At 43.4% G+C, this 13326-nt stretch overlaps 1 protein-coding gene across 3 annotated transcripts in view; it reads left to right on the top strand.

The window, feature by feature from the left end:
- Positions 1 to 13326, top strand: part of ogfod3 (2-oxoglutarate and iron dependent oxygenase domain containing 3) — a 144198-nt gene that overhangs the window by 49025 nt on the left and 81847 nt on the right. For all 3 annotated transcript variants that reach the window (XR_013889122.1, XM_080208924.1, XM_080208923.1), the window contains exon 3: positions 5852 to 5927. Coding sequence is in view for 2 of the 3 variants with exons in the window: in XM_080208924.1 (XP_080065050.1) it covers positions 5852 to 5927 (76 nt within the window). In the remaining variant the exon portion in view is untranslated. The remainder of the gene's footprint in view (positions 1 to 5851; positions 5928 to 13326) is intronic.

Here is a 13326-nt window from a genome sequence, read left to right as displayed (position 1 = left end):
GTTTGGAGTCAAAAAGATCACATTTATTAGCCACTAAACCACAGGAAAAGTAATAAAGAAAGTGATGATGTATGCACACAAATAGCCAACGTAAGAAAAGTTACAGTCCAAATGAAAGTTAAAATAATATGCAGTTAAGTCCTTTGCTTGTCCTTGAGGTGTAGATTGTTGAACTTTGTGGCCGCTTGAAGTTGGCTGGTTTCCTTTCAAATGCTGGAGCCCAGGTAACTCCACTTTGCTGGAGCTAATTTCCTTCCTTTAAACTGTGTATCCACCTCCAGAAATCAATGGGTTTCTCCTGAGATTTTTTCTGATGGATAATCACTGTCTCTTGGGTTGGATTTTTATTCTGTAGAGATGGGTTTTCCTTAACCAGAGAGAGGGAGAAATTCCTTGCTAATCTGTCTGTTTTAGATGACTTTGATGACTTCTGTGTGTCAGGCTCGGGAAAACTTGGGAAAAAGAGTTCTTAATATTCAGCATTTTACATTATTAATTTCTTCCTTAGTTAGAATCTTGGGTTTGATTCTGTGCATTTGCTTTGAAATGTCTCCCCCTTCACTCTATCTTTTGGAGGGAGTTCTTGTTTGCTTTTCTCAGCTTCACTCTAGAAGGTGACCTCGGATTGTAAAGCAATTTGCTGTCTTAATTTCTTAAAATACTGAACTTCCAGTCCATGAGAATCTATAGAATCCCTACAGTGCAAAAGGAGGCCATACAGCCCATCGAGCCTGCACCGACCACAATCCCACCCAGGCCTTATCCCCTTAAACCCAGGTATTACCCTCCTAATCCCCTTGACACTAAGGGACAATTTAGCATGGTCTATCAACCTAACCTGCATATCTTTGGACTATGGGGAGAAACTGGAGGAAACCCATGCAGACACGGGAAGAATGTGCAAATTCCACACAGACAGGGACCCGAGGCTGGAATTGAACTCGTGCCCCTAGTGCTATGAGGCAGCAGTGCTGGCTACTGTGTCACCTGTGGTCACATCAGTCAGTTGAAAATTTTGAGGAAGATAATTTTGCAAAAATAAAGAGGCATTTTCGTGATGTTATGAATCTTCTGTGCTCGGCTGTTTCTTAAATCAGGTGCAAGCCATAAGAAGCTTGTCAGTATACAGGACAACACAGCTCCCTTGATTGGCACTCCATTAATAAACTTAAACATTCACTCCCTCCACTATCGACACAGAACGGGAGCTGCTTACCATCTAAAAGAAGCAGCAACTCACCAAGGCTACTTTGACTTGTTTGGTACCTCACAAACCTCTGAGCTCTATCCTGTAGAAGGACAAGGGCAGCAGATGTGTGGGAGCACAGTTACAAATTTCCTGCAAGTTTGTTAATATACTTTCATTCACCATGGGTAGAACTTTCCGCCCATGTTTGCCCCAAAACCAGAAAATCCTGCCCAAAGTCAACGGACCTTTCCATGGTCTGCCCCTCGCTCACTACGATCCCCATGGTGGGCGGAATGGGAAAATCCACCTCCGAGTGTCTTATGTTGAAATATCTCCTGTTTCACACAACGTGAAACTGAGCCTCCAAGGCAGGGGGGGAATATGATTGAGTTAGGAGGGAGTGGAAATTTTGATTTTTCAACTTCTGATTGAGATGCAGAAGTCGGCATTTCCTAAAAACAGGAAGATTAGGGGTAGAGTATTTACAGAGAGGATATGAATGATTTGGATAGTGAAGAGGGGTTGGACCTTCTGTTCCAGTTTTTGTATAAATTCTACAAAAACAATAGCACATTGGAAGTATATGAAGCTTAGTCAGCCTTTGATAGATTTAGGAAAATGGATGCTCAGTCCATGGAGGAATATATCATGGACTTTGACAGGTTGTATAAGAGACTGAAGAGATTTGAACTTGGCATTTAAGTTATTTGGTTATGGATATGTTTGTAAGTTTATTTATTATTATCACAAGTAGGCTTACATTAACATTGTGATGAAGTCACTGTGAAAATCATCTAGTGGCCAAACTTGGGTACACTGAGGGAGAATTTAGCATGGCCATTGCCCCTAACCAGCTTGTCTTTTGGACTGTGGGATGAAACTGGAGCACCCGGAGGAGAAACACGGCAAGAATGCATAAGCTCCACACAGACAGTTACCCCAGGCTGGAATTGAACTTGGGTCCCTGACGCTGTGAGGCAGCAGTGCTAATTACTGTGCCACCATGCTGCCCTTATGCAAAATTATTGCAAAAAATATTAAGCAAAAAATTGAATGAAAGTCACCTGTATTAACCAATAAATAAGCCAATTTACATTTGGTAACCATGGTGTCATTACTGCAGGTAAATAAAAGTTTATTCTTATCACTAAAAGTAAGGCATGTATGGTGTATATCTTCTTTAATCTTGAAGATCTCTATTATCAGCTATTAATCATGACATTGTAAATGAGTTATTTTTGCACATGCTGTGATTTCACTGTAAGCGGCAAATTTGAGAACTTCTTCATTGAATTCCTGGTTTCTGTTCCTTATTCTTTGCAATGGTTCCCTTTACTTGTCTTTTATTTCATTCCACCAGTGCAGACCTTCATTCCCTCGTCCTTTGTAAGTGGGGACCATCATGTTATTTGCATATTTTTGGAACTCTGGAAGCAACATTTGTTCAAGTTCACGGAGTTTAGGCTCACAAAGGAATGGCAAGTCCCCTGTTGGAAAATGTATCGCAGCAGCAGCTGGGATTAATGTGTAGTTGCTGAGCGCTGTGGTTTTAAAAAAAGGCGAGAACTGGTCGATCAACACTCAAACTAATTTGACAGGACGGGAGGGCAAGGCAGTGAAAGCAATTACTGCATCGACTGGCCTTTAAAGATGAAATGTCGATTTTTTTATCAGAAAATGTAGCTTAAGTGGTTTGCAATTAAAGGAATCACAAAGCTCACTATTTGCGGCATTGTTTTGGAAATCCTTGGTACCTTTACAAATGTAATTTATACAACAGCAGAGTAAATGTCACTAATCCATTCCACTGGGGCAGCTCAGAAAGTGAACTTCCAACTGTAGCTTTCTCTCTCAGGTTATTTGTATATTTGTGGATTTCTTTTCCAGACGAACCAAAAAGCCAATTTTCCACCTGAGTTTATTTTTATTAGTAGGCTTACATTAATGCTGCAATGAAGTTACTGTGAAAATCCCATAGTCGCCACACTCCGGTGCCTGTTTGGGTTCACTGAGGGAGAATTTAGCATGGCCGATGTACCGAACTAGCATGTCTTTTGGACTGTGGGAGGAAACCGGAGCACCCGGAGGAAATCCACGTAGACACGGGGGAGAATGTGCTAACTTCACACAGACACTGACCCAAGCTGGGGATTGAACCCTAGTCCCTGGCACTGTGAGGCTAACCACTGTGCCCCGACACAGGAAATTGGAAAGGCAAGCATACATATAGCGCCATACCACCCATTATGGATTGCAGGAGAATGGCTGTTTCCGAATGCAACTAATGACCTGCTAATGGAATTGCAGAAACTGTGACCAACAAATGCACATTATTTTGATAATTCTGTTTTGCTTGACCCCTAGTTATCAAGAAATGGCAGCATGCAATAGTTTCTCATCAGAGGAATTATATCCTATTAGTTAGTGGTATTGTTGTCGGACGTGGTCCCTGAATTAGGTGGTGAAGGAACCAAGAAGAGGGAGTAAATTATTTGACCTTGTCCTCACCATCCTACCTGTTACTGACATGTAGCTCTCCAATTGCTTTAGTATGAATGATTGCTGTCTAATCCTTGTGGAAATAAAGTCTCATCTTCATATTGAGGTTACCTCTAATGCAATGTTACAACCAGTGTTACATCCTAATTGGATAGATTTAGCTTAGCTTTAGCAATCTAAACCTGGGCATTTATCAGGTGTTGTGAGGCACAAATGTCACCAGCAGTTTTGGTCTTCTCCCCAATATGTAACCTTTGTAAAACATGCCTTTATCTCCCATTACCATAAAGAGAGGAGATCAAATCTGATTCAATAGGGAGTATGGAGAAAGGAAAAGGAAACTTGAGTTTATGTAGTGCTTTCAGAACCACAGGACATGCCAAATTGCTGCAATTTAAAGTTTATTTATTAGTGTCACAAGTGTTACATTAATGCTGCAATGAAGTTACTGTGAAAATCCCCTAGTCACCACATTCCGGTGCCTGTTCGGGTACACTGAGGAAAGATTTAGAGTGACCATTGCACCTAACCAGCACGTCTTTCAGACTGTGGGTGGAAGCTAGAGCACTGGAGGAAACCCACACGGCCACACCGGTGCCTGTTTGGGTGCACTGAGGGAGAATTTAGCATGGCCAGTGCACCCAACTGGCATGTCTTTTGGACTGTGGGAGGAAACCGGAGCACCCAGAGAAAACCTATGCAGACACAGGGAGAATGTGCAGATTCCACACAGACACTGACCCCAGCCAGAGGAGATTTACAAGGATGTTGCCTGGATTGGGCGGCATGCCTTATGAGGATAGGTTGAGAGAGCTCGGTCTTTTCTCCTTGGAGAGGCGAAGGATGAGAGGTGACCTGAAAGAGGTGTATAAGATGTTGAGAGGTATTGATCGGGTGGATTCTCAGAGGCTTTTTCCCAGGGCTGAAATGGCTGCCGCAAGAGGACACAGGTTTAGGGCGCGGGGGAATAGGTAAAGAGGAGATGTCAGGGGTAAGTTTTTCACTCAGATAGTGGTGGGTGCGTGGAATGGGCTGCCGGTGATGATGGTGGAGGCGGATTTGATAGGGTCTTTTAAGAGACTTCTGGATGAGTACATGGGACTTAGTAAGGTAGAGGGTTGTAGGTAAGCCTAAGAGGTAGAGATATGTTTGGCGCAACTTGTGGGCCAAAGGGCCTGTTTGTGCTGTAGTTTTTCTATGTTCTATGTTCTAAGCCGAGAATCGAACCCATGTCCCTGGCACTGAGAGGCAGCAGTGCTGACCACTGTGCCACCTTGCTGCCCAGCCAGTGAAGGAAAGTACTTGCTCTTATATAGCACCTTTTCACAAGGAAGCTTGGAAAATGTAAATTTTAATATTAGACAACAGCTAGTCTTTCCCAAGGACATTTTTTTGAGGATGGTGAATAATATTTAAAAGCCTTATTTGGACATTAAAGACACACAAACCCCCCTCAGACACCAACTTTTCATCTTCTAAACATTTCTACCTTACGTTAATGTGTAACTATTAACTGATTGGTTGGAATTTAGAATGTAAGTTCATAAAATCTTGACAGTGCAAAAGAAGGCCATTGGGCCTATCAAGTCTGTACCGACCACAATCCCACCCAGGCCCTATCAGAGATCACTTGCTAGTTCACCTGACACTAAGGGGCAATTGAGCATGGCCTATCAACCGAACCTGCACATCTTTGGACTGTGGGAGGGAACCGGAACACCCAAAGGGAGCCCATGCCGATGCGGGGAGAACATGCAGACACCAGATAGACAGTCACCCGAAGCTGGAATTGAACCCGGGTCCCTGGCACTGTGAGAGCACAGTGCTAACCACTGAGCTGTCCATGGTGTCAGGGCTGATCAGTCATATGTTGCACCTGATGTAACTAGTTGATGACTAACTCCAATCTCAGTTATTTCCCTTGTGAGATGGTAACGGGTATGAAAGCACTGACACTTCAACGTCAATGATAAATCCCCCCAAATTAATCAGTTAGCACTGGTGTATCTTGTTGCAATGAGTAGCAGGATCAGCAGTTTAGAATTTCTGTTGTAATTTAGTTACAACGCTGAGAAAATGGCTAATCCGCTACAATCTGCCAATTACACCATTTTGATTTGAGAATTTCTGTTTTGAGTACATGCCGTTTTATTTTTTTCACAGGTTGTACTCCAACAAAGTGCGGAAGGGCAGTAAAAGATACAGTGGTAAATCGCGAAGAGGCGGAGAGGATGTTACGGTAATGGATTTCAATTTTAAAGATCACTGAAAAATAATAGGTCAAATTTAAGGTGGTAAAATTGGTGAAGTCTATGGAGTACTGAATAAATAGCGGAAAATTCGGAAGTAACTTTAAAGCAGGTAAAAAAGAATCATTGAATCCCTACAAAGTACTTTTGGCCCATCGAGCCGGCACCGACAACAATCCCACCCAAGCCTTATTCCCATAGCCCCACACGTTTACACCACTGATCCCCCTGACACTAAGAAGCAATTTAGCACAGCCAACCCACCTAACCTACACATCTTTGGAGCATGGGAGGAAACCCAGACAGACACGGGGAGAACATGCAAACTCCACACAGACAATCACCCGAGGCCAGAATCGAACCCAGGCCCCTGGTGCTGTGAGACAGCAATGCTAACCACCGTGTCACCGGGAGGGATATGAAGGTAAGAAATGTAGGAGATCTATACATGGATGGCTGGCGTAGGAGCAGGAGTCGGCCGTTGAGCTTCTTGAATGGCTTTCATCGTTCAGTGAAATTATGGATGATTTGTGACCTCACTCACTGTACCCACCTTTTTCAAAATCCCTTAACACCTTCGATTAATAAAGTTCATCCGTCACAGATTTTAAACTAACAACTGACCGAGCATCAGTTTCAACCACCTTTGTGTGTAGAAGTGTTTTCTAACTTCACTCCTGAAAGGCTTATCTCATAATTTAGGTCCTTGAGTCCTCAACTTCTCAACCTGCAGAAATATTTCTCCTCAAGCTACCTTGTCAGCTCCCCTCATTATATTTAAAACATCAGTCAAATCACCAATATCAAGGGAATACAAGAATCATCCAGACTTGGCTCTACTCTCTCTCCACAGATGCTGTCAGACCTCTGAGTTTCTCCAGCACTTCCTGTTTTTGTTTCAGATTCCAATATCCACAGTATTTTGCTTTTATCACTGGCTTCTGTAACCTCTCATCATACCTGGATTCCAAGAGTTAAGTTATCGTTCTGGGAAATCTATGTATTCAGTCCATCCAAGGTCAAAAAATTCTTCCTGAACTGCTCACAGTACCTCAGGTGAGGTCTAACCAGGGTTTTGGATAGCTGTAGCAAAACTTTTACCCAGTTGCTTTCTAGTCTTCTTGATGTGAAGGCCAACATTTCAGGCTTTTTTATTATTTTCCATAGTTTGCCATGATATTTCAAAGATTTTTTTTGCCTGGACCGGTGGAGCGGCATGGTAGCACAGTGGTTAGCACGGCTGCCTCACAGCGCCAAGGACCCAGGTTCAATTCTGGCTTCAGGTCACTGTCTGTGCGGAGTTTGCACTTTCTCCCCGTGTCTGCATGGGTTTCCTCCAGGTGCCCCAGTTTCTTCCCACAGCCCAAAGATGTGTGGGCTAGGGTAATTGGCCATGCTAAATTGACCCTACCATTAGGGAGATTAGCAGGGTCAGTGTGCGGGGTTTTGGGAATAGGGCCTAGGTGGGAGTGTGGTCTGTGCAGACTCAAAGGGCTGAATGGCCTCCATCTGTGCTGTAGAGACTCTATGATTATAAGTCTCTTTGGGCCTCCACAGTTTCTCATTTTTAACAATTTAAAAAATGTCCTGTTCTTACCTTTTAGGTCTTAAGTGGATGACATTGCATTTTCTACATTGAAATTCATTTGCTACGGTTTTGTCGACTTATTCAATCTATTGACATTTCTTTGTGCTTCCATATATGCTGCCATCAATGGTGCATATTTTAGTGTCATTGATTAAACCTGGATATATGGCTTTCTATCACATCACCTAAGTTATGAATAAATATGATGAATAGTTGAGGCTGCAACACGTGCTTTCAGGAGACCACTGGTCACTTTGTGCCAATTTTAGCATCTTCACATTATTCCTTCTCACTGTCTTTTTCTGCTTCGTTTCCTATGTAGGTCAGCAACTTGCCTTGAATTCCATGAACTTTGACTTTAGCTAACAGCCTCTTGTCCTGTCCAGGAGGCAGGAAGGAAAATATGAAATCATAGAATAGAACCCCTGCAGTGCAAAAGGAGACCATTCGGCCCATCGAGTCTGCACTGACTCTCTGACAGAGTATCGTACCCGGGCCCTCTCTCCGCCTGATCACCATAACCCCGCACATTCCCCAGGGTTAATCCACATCTTGTCTCATTAAGAGGCAATTTTACCCTAGCCAATCCACCTAATCTGCACATCTTTGGAAAACCAGGGCACCCGGAGGAGAACGTACAAACTCCATACAGACAGTTACCCAAGGCAGGAACCACTGGCACTGCTGCCTCACTGCACCAGGGACCTGGGTACGACTCTAGCCTTGGGTAACTGTATATATCAACCAGGCTACTTTATCAAATTATTATTCTAATTTTAAGATGTACAAATTTCAAAATGACATACTTGACAAGCCATGATTCGTGCCAGAGGAATTTCTAACCTTTAGAAACCTGCAGGGACCGTGTTACCCTTTAAGAGGACAAATGCCCCCTGCGACTGCAGAAAATTAAAATTGCAAAGAAATGCACCAACACTCTTTACATTTCTAAGGCAGAGCTCTGACAACGGGGACTGTGTGTTTGCAAGAGACACAGACTCCTCGGTTAAACCGCTCAAAATTCCAAAACTGCAAAAATATATCTTTTATTGAACACCCAGGAGATAAGTGATGTGTGTCACATGACCTCTCCCAAGCTGCTAAAGCCTGTAAATATTGCTGTGTGGAACTGAACCCAGGCAGTTTACCATTTTACCACCTAACAGGTAGCAGCAGAAATAGCTGTATCCAGGTAAATTGCCTGGCTGCCACCAACACTATTATTGGAACATTGGAACTCCTGTACCAGTAGCTATGAGATTGTTCATCGCTGTGTACCCTCTTCCATCATGACGTCCTCACTTCTAGAACAACACTGTAACAGTTTCATCCTGCTAATAATTGGGGAATAAGCCAATGAACATTTGATTCTGGGCTCTGGACTCACATGAAACCATAACTGTTATTTTTATTGTGCCTTTGCCCCTTTACCGCTTTCATTCCCTCACCCTCTGAGTGCATAAAAGATGGACATTGTGGAATCCCTTCCCACGTTTTGGATGGGATTTTCCAGCTGTGCTCACAGCAAGGCCGGAAAATCCCACCCGAGGTCAACGGAATTTTGCATGGTCCATGTCCCGCCCACTACGATTCCTGTGGAGGATGGAAAGGGAAAATTCTGTCGTGTGTGTGTGTGTGTGTGTGTGTGTGTGTGTGTGTGTGTGTGTGTGTGTGTGTGTGTGTGTGTGTGTGTGTGTGTAATAACTCTCTTATTTTAGCTTAATAGAGGATCAGATCTTTCCAAGCTGAAGAGTTCTGGAAAATGTGCCGCCAGTTATAAAAGGGGCAAATCAATAATCAGAAACACCTTTTTTGTTTAAGACGGGAATTTAGAGGAGGAATCAGGCTTGTTGGAGTGAATCCCCCTCCTGCTTGGAACACTCTTTTGAGGAACTTTTATCACGTATCTCCTGGCGGTTCTGAGAGTTAATAACCTAAACAATTCCCTGCCCGCTGCTTTAACCACCTCTTCAAAACAACTGAAGCATGTTCATCAGTCATTACAGATCTGTTCTGGCTTCCTCTGACCAACAGTAAAAGTTTAAGGTTTTGAATCACTCTATTCTTAATTGTAAACTTCAGCAATTTTCTGACAACAGAAGAACAATTGGTCTATAATTCCCTCATTTCCTTTTCACATCTTTCTTAAATAGTGCAGTGATGCACACAATTGTGCAATTATCTGATCTAAAGCAGCAGTTTCCCAAGTGAGAGTGCTTTGGAAGATTACAGTTAAGACATTTGTGATTTCCTTACCTTCTTTTCTTCAAGGCTCAGGAATAGAAACCATCCAGTAAAGGGGATGTGTCACCCTTTAGTGCTGGTATTTTCTTCATTAACTTTATTTTGCTTACGTTAGTTTTAGGAACATAGTAACTAGGAGTGGGTGTAAGCAATTTGGCCCTTCGAGCCCTCTCCATTTATTAGATGATCGTGGCTGCTCTTATCCTGGTCTCAACTCCACTTTCCTGCTATTCCCCATAGCTCTTTATCCCACTTTTCAGCAGAAACATATCTAATCTTTCTTGAATCCGTTTATTTATTCTGCCTCCGCTGCAGTCTGGGGCAGTGAGTTCTCCCCATGTCTGTGTGGGTGTCTTTCGAGAGCTCCGGTTTCCTCTCGCAGTCCTAAAAATGTGCTGGTTAGGTGGATTGGCCATGGTAAAGTTGCCCCTTAGTGCCCCAAGCTTTGTAGGTTAGGGGAACTAGTGGGGTAAATGCGTGGGATTTTGGGGATAGGGCAGGGGGTGTGATGGGTCTGGGTAAGATGCTCTGTTGGCGAGTCGGCCAAATGGTCTCCTTTTGCACTGTAGGGATTCTATGACTATACGTTGACTTTTACGTTGTTGTGTTTGAGGATAATCCTACCCTCTTCCAAAAACTACAGTAGAGCAAGATTTCTTTGTGCGGCAGGGGAGTTTGTCGACATGAGGTATCAACTGAAAACAGTTTGGGTTGCCTGTGTTAAAAGTCTTAGATACTGGAACAAAAATATGTTCACAGTTATGAGACCTGATTTGAATTATGTTTGCTTACATTGTGGGATTTACAGTGTGATTTATTTATTGTCAGGGTAGAATATTTGTCCTTTATCAAATGAATAGAGCTGAATCTCAGCTTTGAATAACATTTGTTTGTCATTACCCTCGGCATATTTGAGGAGGGAGGTATAAAGAGTGGATCTGAAGTATAAAGTACGTGCTTTTTTTGTGATTAATTTTCCAGAATGTGCGTTGTAAAATGTCTTCAGCTTGGTATGAAAATGACGTTGAAAAATTAGTTTTGCTTTGTGCGCCTCTGGATGAAGGAGGCCCTTTATTGCTTTCATCCTATCCAGAATGCCAACAACTTCCATTTGTTTCTTAACTGAGGCCAGTCTTCACATTTCCGAATGTTTGTCGATTATTCTCCAAGTGAAGAATCATTCTTGAACCCTGTCCTAAATTTGACCAGTGAGGTCCGGAATCTTTGATGTCTTGTTGTGCTCCCTTGGATTGACTGGAATTATTAATCTGGGTTTCCTTATATCCTGATTGGTGCTACATGATCGAATTTGGGCTAATCTTTTCAGGACCATTTTATTGCTTTCGGAACTGGGTTTGATCAAGTTTGTCATTTTTGTGCGTTGAGCATCCTGTGTGACACCAGGTTCTGGAACGGGATCAGAGTGTCCCAAATCAGCAGCACGGTGGCACAGCAGTTAGGGCTGCTGTTTCACAGCACCAGGAGTTCAGTTCTGGCCTTGGGTCACTGTCTATGTGGAGTTTGCACGCTCTTCCTGTGTCTGTGTGGGTTTCCTCCAGGTGCTTTGGTTTCCTCCCACAGTCCAAAGATGTGTGGGTTAGGTTGATTGGCTATGCTAAATTGCCTCTTAGTCTTCCAAGGTTCAGGGGATTAGCGTGGTAAATTTGTGGGGTCATGGAATAAGTTTGGCTAAGATTTGGTGCAATCTCGATGGGCTGAATGGCCTCCTTCTGCACTGTAGGGATTCTTCTATGAACAGCCTTATTAATGAGTTTGTCCTTTTAAACAGCGCACTCCACTTTGTGAAGGAGATGTGTCTTGTTTTTGAACCTAAGAGTGACACGGTAGTGCAGTGGCTGCCACTATTGCCTCACAGCACTAAGGATTCAATTCCAGCCTCGGGTTACTGTGTGGAGTTTGCACATTCTCCCTGTGTCTGCGTGGGTGCTCTGGTTTCCTCCCACAATCCAAAGATGTGTAGGCTGGGTGGATGGCCATGCTAAATTGCCCACTAGTGTTAAAGGGACGAACAGCAGAAATACGTGCCATTACAGGGATAGAGCCTGTGTGGAAGTGTTGTCGGTGCAGACTTGATGGGCTGAATGGCCTCCTCCTGCACTGTCAGGATTCTGTTCCATGTCTCTAAATAAGCTAACTCTGTTTTGGAAACATTACAATGAACAAGCTCTGACACTTGGCTTTCGGGCATGTTCTTGAAATTGTGTCATAACACTGCGGAAAGCTCCCACATCAAGGCTTTCCAGCTGCTTCATGTATTTCAGAGTTCATGAAGTTTGAATTGGGTAACACCCAAACAAACCCGTTTTGTAAACACACTGGCCTCTTTATAATTCATTTGCTCAAATTGCTTTTTAATTCAACTCATATTGATTCTATTCAACCATTGTCAGGACTAATTACAGAATATTTGCTTCATGGTTTTAATAATCGTAATTTATCTCCTCCCCTTTATCTTAAACACATTTCAGTTTTTAGGCTGTAACGGCTATGTACAGTACGTGAATATCTGATCTTGCATTTCCACTTAGATTGATAATAGTTAACATCGTTCCTCTGTATAGTTGCTAACCAGAGCAACTTGATCCCTTGTTCCATTCATGTTACAGCTTCTAAGATGGCGTTTCTGCCACTGACTGATTCCTGCTGCATTAATCACCGTGAATCGTGGAGTAATTGCCGATTCACCTCAAGTCTTTTCTCTGCTCAGAGTCAACGCCCATTACCATTCCCAGGGCTACACTGACTCTGCCTCTTCCAATTATTGGAGCCACTTGCTTTGTCTCCATCCATGACTCTCCCGATAAGACTTCACCCATCAAACTTTCACCATGGACCAGCCACCCTCCCGCATCTCACTGCTATTCTGTATGTGCCTGTTCACTGGTATCCTGACTACTCACTGGACCCCACCGTTGAAACCACTGAGACAATTTCCCACCTGTTCTCCCTTCTCCCAGTGGATTCAAGTCCCTCTTCTCCTGACAGTTTGGCCTCTCTGGCTTGAATGGACACTGTTTCCCTTCCCACTAGACCCAGGGCATTCCTCCTCCATTTCCCTACCCATTCACTTTCCTGAACACTCCCACCCTTTGTCCCCCGTAAGCCTGCCTCTCCTGACCAGCCTTTTTCTGCCCTTTTATCTGAGTCCCCCTTACCCTCCTTCCAGCCGTTGCCTGCCTTGCTTGTGCGACCTTGGTGCAGTGTTTGCTAACGGCACTGGAGTGAAGTTATGAAGGTCCCCAAGAAGGAGAAAGCAAGGTCTGAGCTTGAAAGCCATGGAAGAGATGAAGCTCGCCAGGTGGACACCACTTGTATGCAGTCGGAAAACTGAACATGCTAAGTTCTTGTTGGCGGGGAATTTAATTTAGCAGGTGAACTGAATGCTGAAGCATTAAAAGGTGGCCTTTTAATGAGTATGCATGAGATGTGAGATGACAGTGCAATGCAAATGTAGTGCCTGACATTGTTCGGGAAGAACCCACCTTTAACCTGCCTTGAAAGTCAAGAGAAGAAAATTTCAACAGTTTATCATGCCT

This window comes from Carcharhinus amblyrhynchos, chromosome 21, assembly GCF_965287045.1.
Source record: "Carcharhinus amblyrhynchos chromosome 21, sCarAmb.v2.hapA, whole genome shotgun sequence".
Taxonomy (NCBI): Eukaryota; Metazoa; Chordata; class Chondrichthyes; order Carcharhiniformes; family Carcharhinidae; genus Carcharhinus; species Carcharhinus amblyrhynchos.
The sequence above is the reverse complement of the archived record's forward strand: the minus strand, read 5'-3'. Positions and strand labels throughout refer to the sequence as shown.